Below are 14,963 nucleotides of genomic sequence, written 5' to 3'. Positions count from 1 at the left end.
CAACACCAAAGAAGACCGACTTAGCTTTGGTTACCATTAGATAGTTGGCCCCAATCGTTAGTTATACCATTGCTTTGTAACATTACATCATTTATATGTCAGAAATTAACACGTTTGTCTTGATACCTCAGTAAATTTCCAAGCTATAAATCCACATCCACTCAGATAGTGGCAACCCAGCGATGCTGCATGTATCCGGGCCAAACTCACAACACCAACCAATGAAGTAACGCGCAACAGGCAACAACCAGCCAGATCTGCCACAGGAGTCTGCATGAATTAGCTAATCTAAAGTTAATTTAGGTTCAGTTTTCACCCAGAACTGATCATTGTATCCGCAATGACTATATATTTTCTTAACTTCTCGTATAGACTTTTTCTACAACTTGGTGCAGCTCTGCAAACTCTTTCATTTGATGTTCTGCCCCAGACTGGTCCATAAACACGCACAAAAACCCGGTTCAGGTTATTATCTATGATAATATCAATGTATAAATAATGTCAGTTTGAAACGTTCAGGTTATAACTGGATAGAGATATATTTTTGAATCCTCCGTCTGCCAGGTGCTATTTGAAATACTCAGACACAGAGGTCTGCAGAAAACGTTTCCAAATTCGAAGGCTAAAACTATAACTGTGTCCCGGTTGCACAAACTTATTATCGGCAGGTGCATTGGAAAAGTGACCAAACATACTCAAAGAGTCTGTATGTATTTAAAACTGACTCACAGCCCAGCTGAGCCTCTCCTCCTCCTTCGGCCATTCATCGCTTTATTTTTGGTTACTGGCGTATAGACAGCATCTCCAAACACGTTTCGTGCCTAATCTTTTAGAGATCTGGCTACAAAACTCGCCTCTCTTCTTTTAGGTGTTACACCCGATATTTACTTCTCAGTGCTACACAGGGAGAGAACGAACAGGGTGAGGGGAAGTTCAACAGTGTCTCCTCAGACATAATAGAAGATGTCAGCGCCAAGATACACCTCGCTCCATCTCTACCACCTCACAACTCCGAGTGTTACCCCGTCCATCTACACCGCGCTGTCTGCTCAATTCAAACGCTCCACTTATCAAACTGCAGACGGCCTGTTGAGCAACGCCGCGCGTATCTCAGTTAATTTACTTCAAGAATGATTGGCTGCAGCTGACCTTTTTTTTTCTCCTTCAAACTACAGTTTGGTTTCCACGTAAAGACGTTTTCACGGCCTTGTTAATGAGTCAGGGGTGTAAAGAAATTGCAAATGTTTCCCTCTGTGTCTTGTAAATTGGTAACATAAAATATAGTTTTACTTGTACCTCATTGGGCAAAATATCAAAATCAAACTTTCTTTTTTTTTAACAAGGCTTTTCCGGCATCTCACATGATGCCTCTGTTTTATTGCCTGATGGGAAAGCCTCTTTACTGTGGCCACTTTAAGGAGGGAAAAAAAAAAAGAGCAAATACCAATACCATTTAACAATCATTATATGGGGATAACAGGAATATTCCTATGAGAACGCAAGAAGAAATAAGAAGTCAGAGTCGAGGCGAGTTTCCAGTCGTCGTGTATTAATGAGTCGACCAGCTGCTCGAGCATGTTGGGATTCCACACAGTGATGAAGTCAAGGTTTCTCTCATCCACCAAAGATGTCGCTCATCTCTCTGGTATGACTCAGATGTTTTTAGGATTGCATCAGATTTCTCTCTCTCTCCGTTTGTCTGTCTTCTCTTTTCTGTCTCAGGTTTTGTTAGACTGAGGATATGAGCTCATGAGCGGCGAGTCAGACAGTATGACGTGAGCGGTACCCTCGGCTCTCTGTGGCTGTTTTATAAGTCACTGATGTAACAGATGATAATAACAATGCTCCTTCCATTTCTTCATTTCTGCTGGGATCCAAGTAGGTGCATTATTTTCCGATTTTGTCACTAAAAAGAAACTCTCTCTTTTTGTTTTTCTTCCTTTCAGATGGTCACCACCTCTGGGAGACCGAGGCCAAGGTCGATAGAGACGCCTCAAAGTCTGTAAGTGATGCGTGTGACGCTGTTATCGTGACGAATCTGGTCTCATTTCAGGATTATAGCACCGAGGATGAAGCAGCTGTTCTCAATCTCAAACTTTTAAGTGGCAAAACATTTTCAGTCTTTGACAGGCTGACGTCTAAATCAAGCAGAGAGCGAATAGAGCTCCACGCAGACGGCTGATTTATGAATATTCCTGAATATTTCTGCATTTTATCCAACTCAAAGTTCACCCTAAAGTCAAAAAAACAAACATATTTTCTCATTTACCTCTAATGATAACCAAACGTGCAGATATATTTTGGTTTCATTTGCCCTGATTTTCAGACATCCAGCTTTGAAATGTCTGCAATATGATACAGGATCAATGAAACTGTTTCCACATGTCTGTGAGCGCCACGAACAAAAAATCCAAATTACCTTCTTGAAAACATCCAAGAAGGATCATCTGCATGGTTAGATACCACTGCAAATAAATAAGAAAAGGAACCAACACTTTAATCACCATTGATTTTAAATTTTAACCCTTTAATTCTCCTTTATTTTTAATATCTTCAATCCTGAAAATGAAATCGTAGTTGCAGAAAATCTAAATTTAAGACAGGATACATGAATTAACAACCAACCTAACAGCCTTGCTGCTTTCAAAAGTAACACAGAAGAAGTTCACTGAAACATTATATCAATATATATCGTATTTGTTCACACACAATTTGATTATGGTGACAGAAATGGCCGAGCCAGGCTACCTGTTCCCTCTGTTTTCAGTCTTTGTGCTAAGCTAGGCTAATCACTGCTGGCTGTAACTTAAACCTGCATTGGAAATAAATAAGAAAATATGTTTCGTTGTAATTTGGAGGAACTATTTTTTAATTTTAACCCTTTATAGTCTTTTATTTTCAACATCTTCACTCCTGGAAATGAACTCGCAGTTGCATAAATGAATTTTATTTCCTCTATTCTTAAGAAATTAGGTTAAAACTAGTTCTGCTCGTCCTGATCTAATAGTTCTTGCTCCATCTTGCTTGTTTGATCTGGACACAAACTGCTCGTGATTGTACAAACGGCAGATTTTGTCACCCCCGGAGACCTGAGCCAGGCTGCGAGCTGTAACTTCACACGGCATACTTAGCGTGCAGACATGACAGGACACACACAGACACACAGAAGTGAAAACTGGAATAAGAGCATAGATTTTTTTTTTATTTTTATTATCTCGGCCCGGGGGTTGAAGCCCTCAGAGGAGGGTGGAGGTGAACAGCAGTGTTGTGTTTGAAACGTGTGGAAAAGGTTTTCAAAAGTTCAGCCTTCAACCTGTGGGAGTTTGTGCTTGGCAGTGTGTCCTGTCTTGGCCTGTGACAGAGAGAGAGACATACATAGAGAGAGAGAGAGAGAGACGGAGTGGTGGGAGTCTGGGAGATAGACAAGGGGATTAGAGGGTGTCTATATGTGAGGCACTGCACCTGCTCCCACTCTCTTCCTATTGCAAAACATACACACTGCCTCTCTTTCTCACACACACTCACATATAGTGACTGCTGGGACACATCTGTCTGCTTGAATAGACAAAGGGCCTCCTTCCCTCTCCTCCTTTTACCTCCCCCCCCTCTCTTTAGCCCAGTCTGCTGGACTGGTCCCACTTTAAACACTGACGCTGCCTTGGCCAGGTTTAACCTCTGCTGTTCCACCGCAACCGCAAAAACTCAGAATACCTCACCGCCTCCGTCACCTGCACACACACTCTGACCTCGACCCAAGAGAGGAGACGCAGATGAGGGGAGAAGAGGGATGATTTAGCTTTAATTTTAAGCATTATTTACAATTAGATACATCACCTAAAATCACTTACAGAGTCCAAAAGTGCTTCTTCATGCTTAATTTGTCACATTTTTCCTCCTCCCCTCCACATGAGCGATATTACTTTGTCAGGTCAGAGCATCTCCTGCTTTTTTTTTTTTACACAAATTGAAGGTTCATTCTGGTCCTCAGCGGGCTGATTTTTATAACACAACATGTGCGCGCATAAAACTTTCGAAAAATAAGTGAATGATGTCACCCGAGCATGTTTTGGATTGAAAAATTAAGCCTGTTTTTTATCAGTAAATCACCGTGTTGGACAAGCTGCAACACGAGTGGAAACGCCGTAGATAATTTCTGTTCAGGTCTGAATGCAATTAAAGTTTACGTTGTGCAAACTGTGAAACCTTTCCAGAGAGTTTTATCTGCTAATTCTCTGAAGGACAGGACAGACGGAGGTGAATGAGAGAAGTCAAAAAAGTCTCATCTGGCTTCACTTGACTTTACGACTGAAGTGATTTAACACAACGTGTCTCTGCTCTCACCTGTACATGTCAGGGCCAGCCGTCATCCAGAGCACAGTTTTGCAGACAGATGACTTCCTCCCTGGCTACCGCGCAGCGCCTCAGACATGTATATTCGCACACACATATGGGGCTGATATAGCCACAGAATGAACTCGTGAACACGGTCGCTCCTCGCCTCCTTCGCGCTCCCTTTTCAGACAGCAGGGAGCTCTGCTGGGGAAATAAACTATCTGGACAATCCCAAGTTCAATTTATTCACATCAGCTGAGTTATTCACTGTGCAAACAACCGTAGCTCTCTATAACCTCGCTTCATGGTCTCTTTGTGGCTCCCTTGTTTTTATTTTATTTTTTTTTGAGATTACAACCAGATTTTTGGAATTTTATCCACCGCCCAGAAAAACACACACGACTTAAGGCTACGAATTCAAAGGAAAGACGACTAAGTGAAAACAATAACGGGACAAAGAAATAAAAACAAACAAAAAACAATAAAAAAAATAAAAATGTTTCTACGTCTTAAGCCACAAAAACCTCAAGCGTTAATGTGTGTTTCATATTCAAAGTCCGTACGCCTGAGATTAATTCATTAATCTGTGAAGTGATGAATAAAGAACACACAAGTAGCTTTCTTCTTACAGTTTATGCAACCACCCCTATTCATATATAAGGATAAGATAAAATAACACTTTATTGATTCAATTTCAACAGCACAAGAGGCAGACTAGATACAAAAGAGTAAAAACCAGGAGAACTAACATTCATACGAAGTAATAAGATATAAAAATCTTCATACTGTGCAATAAACTAGACATTGTTTCTTTGTTTATACAAACTATATGAATGTGTGACTTGATTTCAGTCAAGTTATTCCATCTGTCTTCGTTGTAGAATTCGCTGCTCGTCGAGATTCCTCCCTATCGAAACCAAAGACTCTCCACGCCGGTCCACGTGAACTTCTACGTCTGCAACGGCAAGAGGAAAAGAAGCCAGTACCAGCGCTTCACCTACGTCCCTGCCAGCGGTAAAGAGCTCATCCTCATCCACATCTGACAGGACACACACAACAGATATTAAGGCGTAAAATAAAGGCACTGGGTGGTGAAGCATGAAGCTGCTTTTCCTGTGTATTTAACTAACTGTTTGATTAAATTGCACCACTGGAAAAATGTAAATAATGTAATTCAATATTCAGCTAATTGAGGATCTGGATGTAGTTAAAAATAATCTAAGGACCAGTGTGTAAGTTTAGAGGGCTCTATTTACAAAATGTAATATTCATAACTCGACAACTGGTTATGTTTTTTATTTTTTACTCACATAGAGTGCAGGTCTTCTTCCACAGAGTCTGCCATGTTTCCACAGCAGCAACTTCTGCAGCCACTGTTTCTCCTACATGCTTGGAAAGGAGTGGGTGAGGGAAGGGGTATTCAGTTGGCTGCAACTACACTGTTAGATGCCACTAAATCCTACACACTGGTCCTTTTAACCACTCCGGATTGGGACTTTCACATTGCAGAGACCCTAGTTTCTCCTGCATGCTTGGAGGGAGTGGGTGAGGGATGGGGTATTCAGTTGGCTCCAACTACAGCACACCACTAGATGCTATTAAATAACACACTGGTCCTTTTTAAACATGTTAGACATGTCATGTCAGGTGTTGTAGTGTCAACAACACAGTAGCTGCCAGCCAGTCACTGCTGAGTTTGGTGCCTGGCTGACGTTTGGCGACAAACCTGTCACCACATCGCTTCATAGACGTTAAACTTTCATACAGACGTGTCACCGACATCGGAAAATACCTCCTCAGCACCTCGGAGCCCTCAGCAGCACATCCTTTGCTTATTCTTGCCTTTTTCTTTTTAACGCTCCTGTCATCGCCGCAGCACTTCACCACCACCACCCTCCGTCTGCTCTTTCATATCCCAGACTAATTAGAAACATTTCTGCCAGCATCTTACATCTTGAGGACGAGAACAAACAGTTTGTTTTCCCCCTTGTCTGGTGGTTTGCTTGGGAGGAACAAAGCAATGCTATTATTCCTTCATTGTAAAAAAAATCTATAAAATCTGTTGTTTTCCGTACCTGTAGCTACATGAACGCTGCGATGACTGGACACACATGGGTGGGGAAGGGGCATGGGAAAAGCATGTTAGTTGAATAGAGAACCTATTGCCAAGCTAAATATAAACACTGACCCACCAACTGAAATGTAAAAACCACTGCTAATTGCGCTTTGGGCTTGGAGCGAAAATCCAGTGGGTGGTTCAAAGCTGCGATTCAAGAGCAAACTGGCCCAGCCCTGTAACGTGGGCGACGGAGTGCCCCACTGTGAAAGTAGAGCATTGTCCTCGGGATGCAGAGACTGTGAGGGAGGGGAGGGACAGCTAGTCTGGTCAGTGTCTGCCACTAAAAAGGGTGAGAGTCTGCGAAGCTCGGGTTGATCTGGAAGTCTTCAAAAAAAAGGAGAAAGTCAAGTCAAAAATCACTGCAAACTTTTTTTTTTGTTGCAGCTGCAGCTGTAGCAGGTGTTACAGCAGCTCCTACAAAAACAACAGATTTATTTCGGGCCCTTACAGTACTCCGGAAACCCAGGGGCACACTCTCTCGATGCACATTTGCATTTCTTCTGCTCTTTTTCTGTGCCTATCCTCCACAGGCAGAGCGACACACTTCCTGAAAACGGGCTGAAAATAGGGGTGCGTGTGCTATTTTCAGCGCTGTGGTCGGTGCAATCATCTCAGCGCAGTTCCTCTTTTACAGTCGAAGCTTCACCAAGGCATGACGCGTCCTAGTTTCGCTGTTTTTTTAGTCTAATTAGACCTTCTTCTTTTTTCTTAAGCCTGCGAGATTTAAAAGGGGGGTTTCCCTGAGCAAGAGAAAGTCACAAAAAAACTAAATGAGTGTGTGAAGTGAAATAAAAGAGTCACAGAAGGAAGAATAATTTACAACTTCTGCTTCTATTTCAAGCACATGCTTCGCATCATGATCTAAACCAGCTTCGGCACATAGAAAAGTAGGACTAGATCCAGTTTAAGTGATGCAGTGATGAAGCTCGGGGTCAGAGCCGTGCCGTCGTTGGCTTGTAACTGGACTGAAAACACTTGTTATATGAGATTGATGCCGTGTCAGGAGCTGCTGCAGCAGATTGGCGGCCCACGTTTTCGGCCGTCCAACATGTTTTTGCGCTGGAATCTGGACGGGGTGGCCGGCGACTGAGAACAAGCCCTGCCTCATTTGAACTCAGCGTGTCTTTCTTGCTCATACGATAACCACAATCCTCAAACGCCCGAAGCCGAAGCCTCCATTTTGTCTTTTTCTCCTCTGCCACATCTTTGTGCGTTTTTTAAATAAATTTTAAAAATAAAAAAACAACCCAGCTTTCACGTTCGGTTAAATTTCTTCTCTTTGTCTCAATGAGTGAGCAGTAATTTATATTAAATTGCTGAACCCTGCTGAGCACGGAGCTGCTGTTACAGCAACATATTTCATATTACACATTTAGTGGATATTAGCACCAGAGTGGGGTCCAAAGAAAATAGGCATTTTATTATAGAAGCAGCTGGATGTTTCTCGTGTTGATGAGTCATCCCTTTTTTCCTGCTTTTTTTTCTGCTTTTGTGAATATTTTCGGCAGGGTGGGAGAGCTCGGGCGCAGACACAGAGTCTCATTGATGAGAGTGTTTGTTTGGCAGCGGGTATCCTAGCCACAAACCCACTCACTCTCTCTCTCTCTCACACTTCGCAGGAAGGTTGGAATATGTGTTTACTCATTTAGCTTTTCCTTCTTCCTCTCTCAGTTCCAACAATAAAGACGGAGCCACATGACGACTACGACGCCCCGCTGGTGTGCAGCCAGCACGGCCCCGGCCTGTCCTTGCACCCAAAGCCATACTTCCCCCCTCAGGTCATGACCCCGGGTTTGACTTCTGACCTCAGGCCGTGTGTGGTGGGCGGAGCTTACTCCGTAAGCCAGCAAAGATTGGCAGCCAAACCCTCCTCGCTGCCCGCCTCGTCCTCTCCGAGCACAAGCCCCAAACTCCATGACCTGTCGCCGTCGCCCTTCTCCAAGTGCCTTCCGGCCGGCCCACCGGTCCACCACCCGGGCCAGCAGCCGCACATCTCCATCATCCAGGAGACACCCGGGCGCTACCAGCCGCCTAACCTCTACCCACCAAGCAGCTCATCCTCCTCCCCGACCTCGCAGCCATCCACCCCGACTGACGCCCCTTTCTCTCCGACCCACTGCATGACACCAGGCAGCACCAGCCCAGGAGCTCAGCAGCAGCAGCAGCAGCAGCAGCAGCCCAAGGTGCCCGAGAGGGGGCGGGCCTCCCTTCAGGAGGACGGCAGCCCACCGGCTCTTGCTGTCAGCATCAAACAAGAGCCACAGGAGCTGGACCAGATGTACCTTGATGATGGTGAGCACTTTATTCTACAAAATGATGCTTTCTAATCCAGCGCATGGAAAAAATTATTAAAGGAACAACCCATCCAACCCCCTAATTAACTAAACAAAAAGGTTTTTTATTGTCCTCCAGCATATAATGACTGTAATACTTCAGGTGCTGATAGGATTGTTGATCGGTATCATAGAGGGAGTATGACTCACCGATCACCTCGCCAGGAGCTGAAACGTTTGGCCTCAACCTCAGTTTGAACTTTTTGTTTTGGAGAAAATTCTCCTCATTCATTGTCATTTATCGGAATAGTTTAATGTTTTGGGAAAATGTGCTTGTTCGCTTTCTTGTCGAGAGATAGATGAGGAGATTGTGCGATGAAAAGCAAGCGAGGCTCCATCCAAAGCTCATTTAACACGTTATATCTAAAAGGGCGACCTGTTTCTTGTAACTCTGTGCAAGAAACCAAATTTCAAACAAACGAACACTGAAAAAATAAACTAGATTTCACAATGACACATCAGTTTTATTGTAACAGGACGTCTTCAGTGGGTGTTTCTGTTGGGTAACACACCGCCTTGTCTATATTGTGAAACATTGCCACTGCAGGAAGAGTAGGAGTGAATAAATGTGCCAAAGGATATACAGCTTTACTTAGATATTCTCACACGTTTGTGGCTCTTTGGCTTTCTTCGTCGTCTAACTTCTAAAGAGTTACTACATCAAAGAAACCCTGCTGGTGTAGTATTTGATATATATGGCTGTAAACCCAGAATGACTTATAATAAATACAGTTTTTGTGACCCTCCTTTATTTATCTCAGAGAGAGCCGAGTTTTAGGAGCGCAAACTTCATGATCTCATTGCTCTGGCCCTCTGCGTTCACCGCTGAGGATCAGGGGGCTGAGCGCTCTGCTGTGATTCGAAATAAATTGGATAAATGATCCTCCTAGAGGCAAAAAAGAAACAGTCCCTGACTGTGTGGTGAAAAGGAGTGCAGTAGATGAAGAAACACTAACCAGTGGCTATCAGTGGACAGAGCGGCGGTGCTTTGATCCGACACCAGAGCCCCCGCTGAATCGTCTGGCCCGAGCTTCCTGGCGATGGCGAGCGAGACTCTGTTGTTGGGCCGCAGACTGTCGGACTCAGACTGCTCCCATGCCACTTCCTCTGAACAGTCTGGGTAAATACATTAACACTTGTTAACCCCCGTCTGCCGGGATATTTGGCTGGTTTGAGCTAAAGATTTGATTTGTAATTATGCTCTCACGTGGTGCCACCGCTGCTTCTTTTTGTTTCAAACCAGGTGTAGTTTTTAAAGCACACCACCATAACCATAATGGATATTTCTGAGGAGCTGGGCCTCCAATTACACTTGTTTTCACTGGCAAATTGAAGGAAATTTTACTAAGCATTCCAAACTTAATGTGGCTTCTCACTTCATTAAAAGCTTTGGCAGAGTTTGATACGACTTTCTTTTTTTTTTTTTTTTTTTTTTTTGGCCTCGCTCAGGTGTGGTGTTACTGTAATTTCACGTCGGCCATGCTCGTTAAAACCCAAACGGCGACATCTGAGACTTTCAGGGAGCTGAGACACCGACGCTCGTTACAAATATTAAATGAAAACGGGATCGTTTTTGTGTCTGTGGGCTTTAATTTACTGAGTAACCGTCTGTACATTATTGCCAGAAGTTAAGATGAATCACTGGCGTTTATTTATTTAATGTCGTGCAATTTAATTTAATTCCAGAGCAATTTGATGCAAATCATTTGAGTGAATAAGTTAAACCCATGAAGGTTTAACCACTTATCCCGTCAAGTAGTATCCTGTCATGAAGTCTGGTGTTTTTTTATCTGCCACACCAACTTTGTTGTCGCCCTCTCGTCTCATATCTTTCCTTTGTTTGTTCAGCTCTCTCGTATTCATCAGGATCTCTCTTCTGTTACACTTTTTTTTTTCACACCGTCCCCCCGAGTGGTCACAAACATGTCTGCTCATGGAAAGTATGAATCGTGTTGTCTGGCCCCCCGAGCTTGACCGATAGCCTGCAGGGTGCACAGTTTAAACTCCACGGCTGCTGAGACTAAAGGGAGATGGAGGCCGGCCACGCTGCCATAAAACTTGCTGACTGGAGAGGTTTGCATGCTTCCCTTTGGCTCAGAGACAAAGTCTGGAAGAGGTGGCCAAAGCCATACGTTATGCTGCACAGTAGTGTGCCGAAGACTTTTGTCAGCGATGAGGTAACATGAGCAAAACATGTGCATTTTAAAGTCAGATCCGAGCCAAATAGCATTACGGAATGCTTTTTTACGGCGTGTCGTGGCCTTGTTAGATGTCAGAACAGCACGATTGATGAGCAGAGACTTTAGATGATCATAGGAAAAGTATTTGAGAGTGAACTGGGGACCGATATCTGACTGAAGGCTCTGTTGAATCTGATTTTAAACTGTAAACTCACCTGCTTCTTCAAATTAATTGCAGCTACAGCTCACAGAAAAAGAAGCGATATTCATCATCAGTTTGCACGATCAAAACGTGAAGCCTTTTCACCCGGACTTTACTCATGTTGTCACATTTATGGTTCTGAATGAATTACCAGCTATTATTTTTGGTAACGTCCACATCTGGTATGTATTACTTATCCTCAGTTACAGTTATTGATTCAATTTTAAATACAACAAGTGGCCAGAAAGAAAAACAACCGTACAATGTAATTCAATACAACAACGACCTTACTTAAAAAGTTCAGTTTTCCGCCTTCAGATGTGTCGGCTTCACGGGAGGTAAAGAAAAGTTGTAATGTAATGTAAATACCATAGACAGCGTATGCATGACATCACCTACAGGCTTCTGAAGCTCAGAATACGTGGCTCTGACCTTGATCATCGGCGGGCCGAATGAAGCCTGGGTAAAATTATCTATAGAGACCAAAACTGTTTTTTGTACCAGGCTGTAAACATGTTTATTTCTGCTGTGAAGTTGGACATTTGAACATGGGGACTTATGGAGACTGACTCACTTCTGGAGCCAGCCTCAAGTGGACGTTTGAGGAACTGCAGTTTTTGACTTCACTTCACACCCACGGCGGTTGCTGCTTGGTTGAAACCAATAAACCTGCCTAGCTTTTTTTTTTTTTTTTTGCGTTCCTATCTAGTGGTGAAGTTGCAGATCGCATCCGACTGAATACAGCTCGCCTCACCCTTCCCTTCAAAGCCTTGGAAGAGGACCGACTTCATATATAGATATAAATCACTTGTTCTATGGTTATATTACACTTCTTCCAATACACTTCCCAAAATCTTACACACTGGACCTTTAAACTTGTGTTAAAACAACTGGAGACAATTCAGGACAGAACAGTTTGTATGTTAATCGTTCATGACTCCATGCATTGACTTGTAGGTGTGGGAGTGTGTGTACAGTTTGTATGTCGACAACAAAAGCAGTGAGGTTTGGTTACTCTTGTGCATGAAAGAATATTGTCACTGCGGTCTTATTTTGCTGACGTCTTCTCTCTTTCTATTATTCTGTTTTCTTCAGCGCTACAAAATGCAATTATCCAGACATTTTCTTTTTTAAATAATACCTGGGTTAAAACGAAAATTGGCAGCGTCTGTGGTGAACTACAGAACCGCTCTGTGGGACTGACTTGCAGTAACCCAGTAGGAGCCTCGTTATATGGGCCAAGAACATCTCGTGGCTTGTGGCCTGGACTTGACGTGGCAGTAAATGGGGAAGGGGGGGAGAAGATTTGTGGTGTTTTCTGCCCCCCCAACCTATTTTCTCTCTTATTGTCTCAGCTCTTAATCCCCGGTGATGATTTATTCCCAGCGTTCAGATGGATTGTTGAATATCTCGCCAGCTGATCAGTTCCTCTGTAGTATTGTGTTATTACAGGCCGGATTGCGTTGACGCGTTTCAGCCCTTAATGAGGCGAACAGTGCTGTCCAGCTAATTGTTTGGGAGTTCCTCATTTCTCAGGGGTTTCCTGGTTGGAGAGCCGAGCTGTATCAGTCAGCTCCAGCTGCTGTGGACCTCCATGGGACAGGAAACCAGTTCCTGGATTACTTCATATCAAACTCGACCTTCCTGACTCTTAAATAACTGTAAAGTTTGAGACAAATTAACCCACTAACATTGCAGTGCAGTGTGTTTAAATTAATAGCAATGCAATGGGGTTAATCAATGATGGTTGTGGTTTTTCATGCATGCTTTTAATATAGAGTAATACTGTTCAATGAAATGACCACAAATGATGTATATACTGCATTCCTCACTGAGCAGCTGAAAAAACAATATCATCACATGGTGCATTTAGTGGCTTTTCTGGAGCTTTAAATCATATCACATGATCTTCCTCAGCATATAGAGTTTGCCCAGTTGGCATTGGATCATACTGTAGATGTTTAAATATCAACCTTTAGGAGCACTTTTAAGGACTTTTGTTGCATGTTGAAGTTAATTATTTGCAGTTGAGGAAACAATCTCACCACAAGGTCCATTTAGTAGATGTACTGGAGCTTTAAATCATATTACATGATCTTCCTCGGCAGGTAGAGTTTGCCCAGTGGCCATTGGATAGTATATGTTTAAATTTCAAACTTTTACGAGCACTTTTAAGGACTTTTCGTGCATGTTGAAGTTCATTGTTGACCTTGGCAAACAACGGTTGAGGAAACAGCCTCACCACAGGGTCCATTTGGTAGCTGTTCTGGAGCTTTTGATCATATCATACGATCTCTCTCAGAAGATCGAGTTTACCCAATCGTCACTGGATCATAGATGTTCAAATTTCAACTTTTACAAACACTTTTAAAGACATTTTGTCCACGTTGAAGTTCATTTTTGGCCTTAGGCAAACAGCAGTTGAGGAAACAGTCTTACCACAAGGTCCATTTAGTAGCTGTTGTGGAGCTTTTATCAAATCACAGTCATAATACTAAACAGTTTTTGAGCCAACATAGACAAAAAGTCCTTAAAAATTATAGAAAGATTTGAGCTGGGCAAACACAATCTACTGATGAAGATCACATGATATGATGGAAACCTCCAGAACAGACACAAAATGAACCTTGTGATGACCGAACAGTCTTTCTTTCATGATCACGTAAAAAAATCTGAATTCAAGAGTTTATCTGTCGTCTCGCTCGCAGCGTTTGCTGATGTTGGCGTCTCTATCACTCAACTGTCTCTTGAGCGAATCGATGTGACCGGGGGACACATGACACACTGGTGCTGAGCGTATTTTTAGGACTTTGTTGTAAGCGCACTTAGAGATCAATAGATTGACTTTTTTTTCAATTAGATCCTCCACATCAAATGTGACGGCACAACGAAAAGTGGGCCATGGCAACCGACGGCACAAACAGTAAATGTTGTGGCCTCGGCGGGGTGATAGATAAAGTTTTACTGCCTTCCTTTGTTTAAGATCAGAATTAACTACTGATTTCTGTCTTTTTTACCATTTCATTATGATGTGCAAGCTATTGCACCACATCTGGCACATGACGGAAAAATATCTGAACGCCATAATTCATCCGTCATTTTGATAGCCTACCCGGACAGGTGATGACACGATGTGGAGGTCTGACAATGTCTTGATGTCCTAAATTTACAACCGGCGCCCAGGCTCGATGTGCGCGTTGAGAAGTCGGTGTAATAACTTCCCCGTTGAGGTTTGAACTCAAAGATTATATCCTTCCACCTCCAGATGCGCAGAAGGTCAAAGCCAGATCAAATAGAGGAGAGGAGGTCAGTCAGTTCAGTCTGGTCCGGGAAGAGCACACATGGCAGCGGAACGACACACTGTAGGAGGGTGGAGATGAGGTTTGAGTGTTTATTTCTTCTGGTTCAAGTATGTGTTTTGGTAATATTGGTTATATTCTCACATTCACATGGCTGGTGGCAGCATGCTGTCCTGATGATGAGCTATGTTAGAAAGCATCTTGCATTACTGTATACACAGAAAAATAGGCCATTGTAATCTGACTGTTACCATAACAGAGTTACTACTGATCCTGATGAAAGTGGAGCTAAAGCCTGGAGGGTTTAGGTTTGATTCACTCCTGTCAAGCCTCATTTAGGGAGGAGATTTCATTCTCTTCACTGTATTTCATACGGATATTGAACACATGGGTTTACCCACTTATTTATGATATATTACGTTTCCAAAAACAAAGGTCGCTCTGCACGTTTTAGCCCGTTACGTATAGAACACAGAGTCTTTGTTTCAGCAGCTTGCA

The 14,963-nt window shown here is 43.1% G+C and overlaps 1 protein-coding gene across 1 annotated transcript in view; it reads left to right on the top strand.

Annotated features, from left to right (window-relative positions):
- The window catches only part of nfatc1 (nuclear factor of activated T cells 1), a 41,783-nt gene that overhangs the window by 21,561 nt on the left and 5,259 nt on the right, over nucleotides 1-14,963 (top strand). Inside the window, exons 7-9 of the mRNA XM_010745969.3 lie at nucleotides 1,947-2,002; nucleotides 5,214-5,346; nucleotides 8,123-8,743. Coding sequence (XP_010744271.2) covers nucleotides 1,947-2,002; nucleotides 5,214-5,346; nucleotides 8,123-8,743 — 810 coding nt within the window. The remainder of the gene's footprint in view (nucleotides 1-1,946; nucleotides 2,003-5,213; nucleotides 5,347-8,122; nucleotides 8,744-14,963) is intronic.

This window comes from Larimichthys crocea, chromosome XIII, assembly GCF_000972845.2.
Source record: "Larimichthys crocea isolate SSNF chromosome XIII, L_crocea_2.0, whole genome shotgun sequence".
NCBI lineage: Eukaryota > Metazoa > Chordata > Actinopteri > Sciaenidae > Larimichthys > Larimichthys crocea.
Note: the sequence above shows the minus strand (reverse complement) of the source record. Positions and strands in the feature narration are given on the sequence as shown.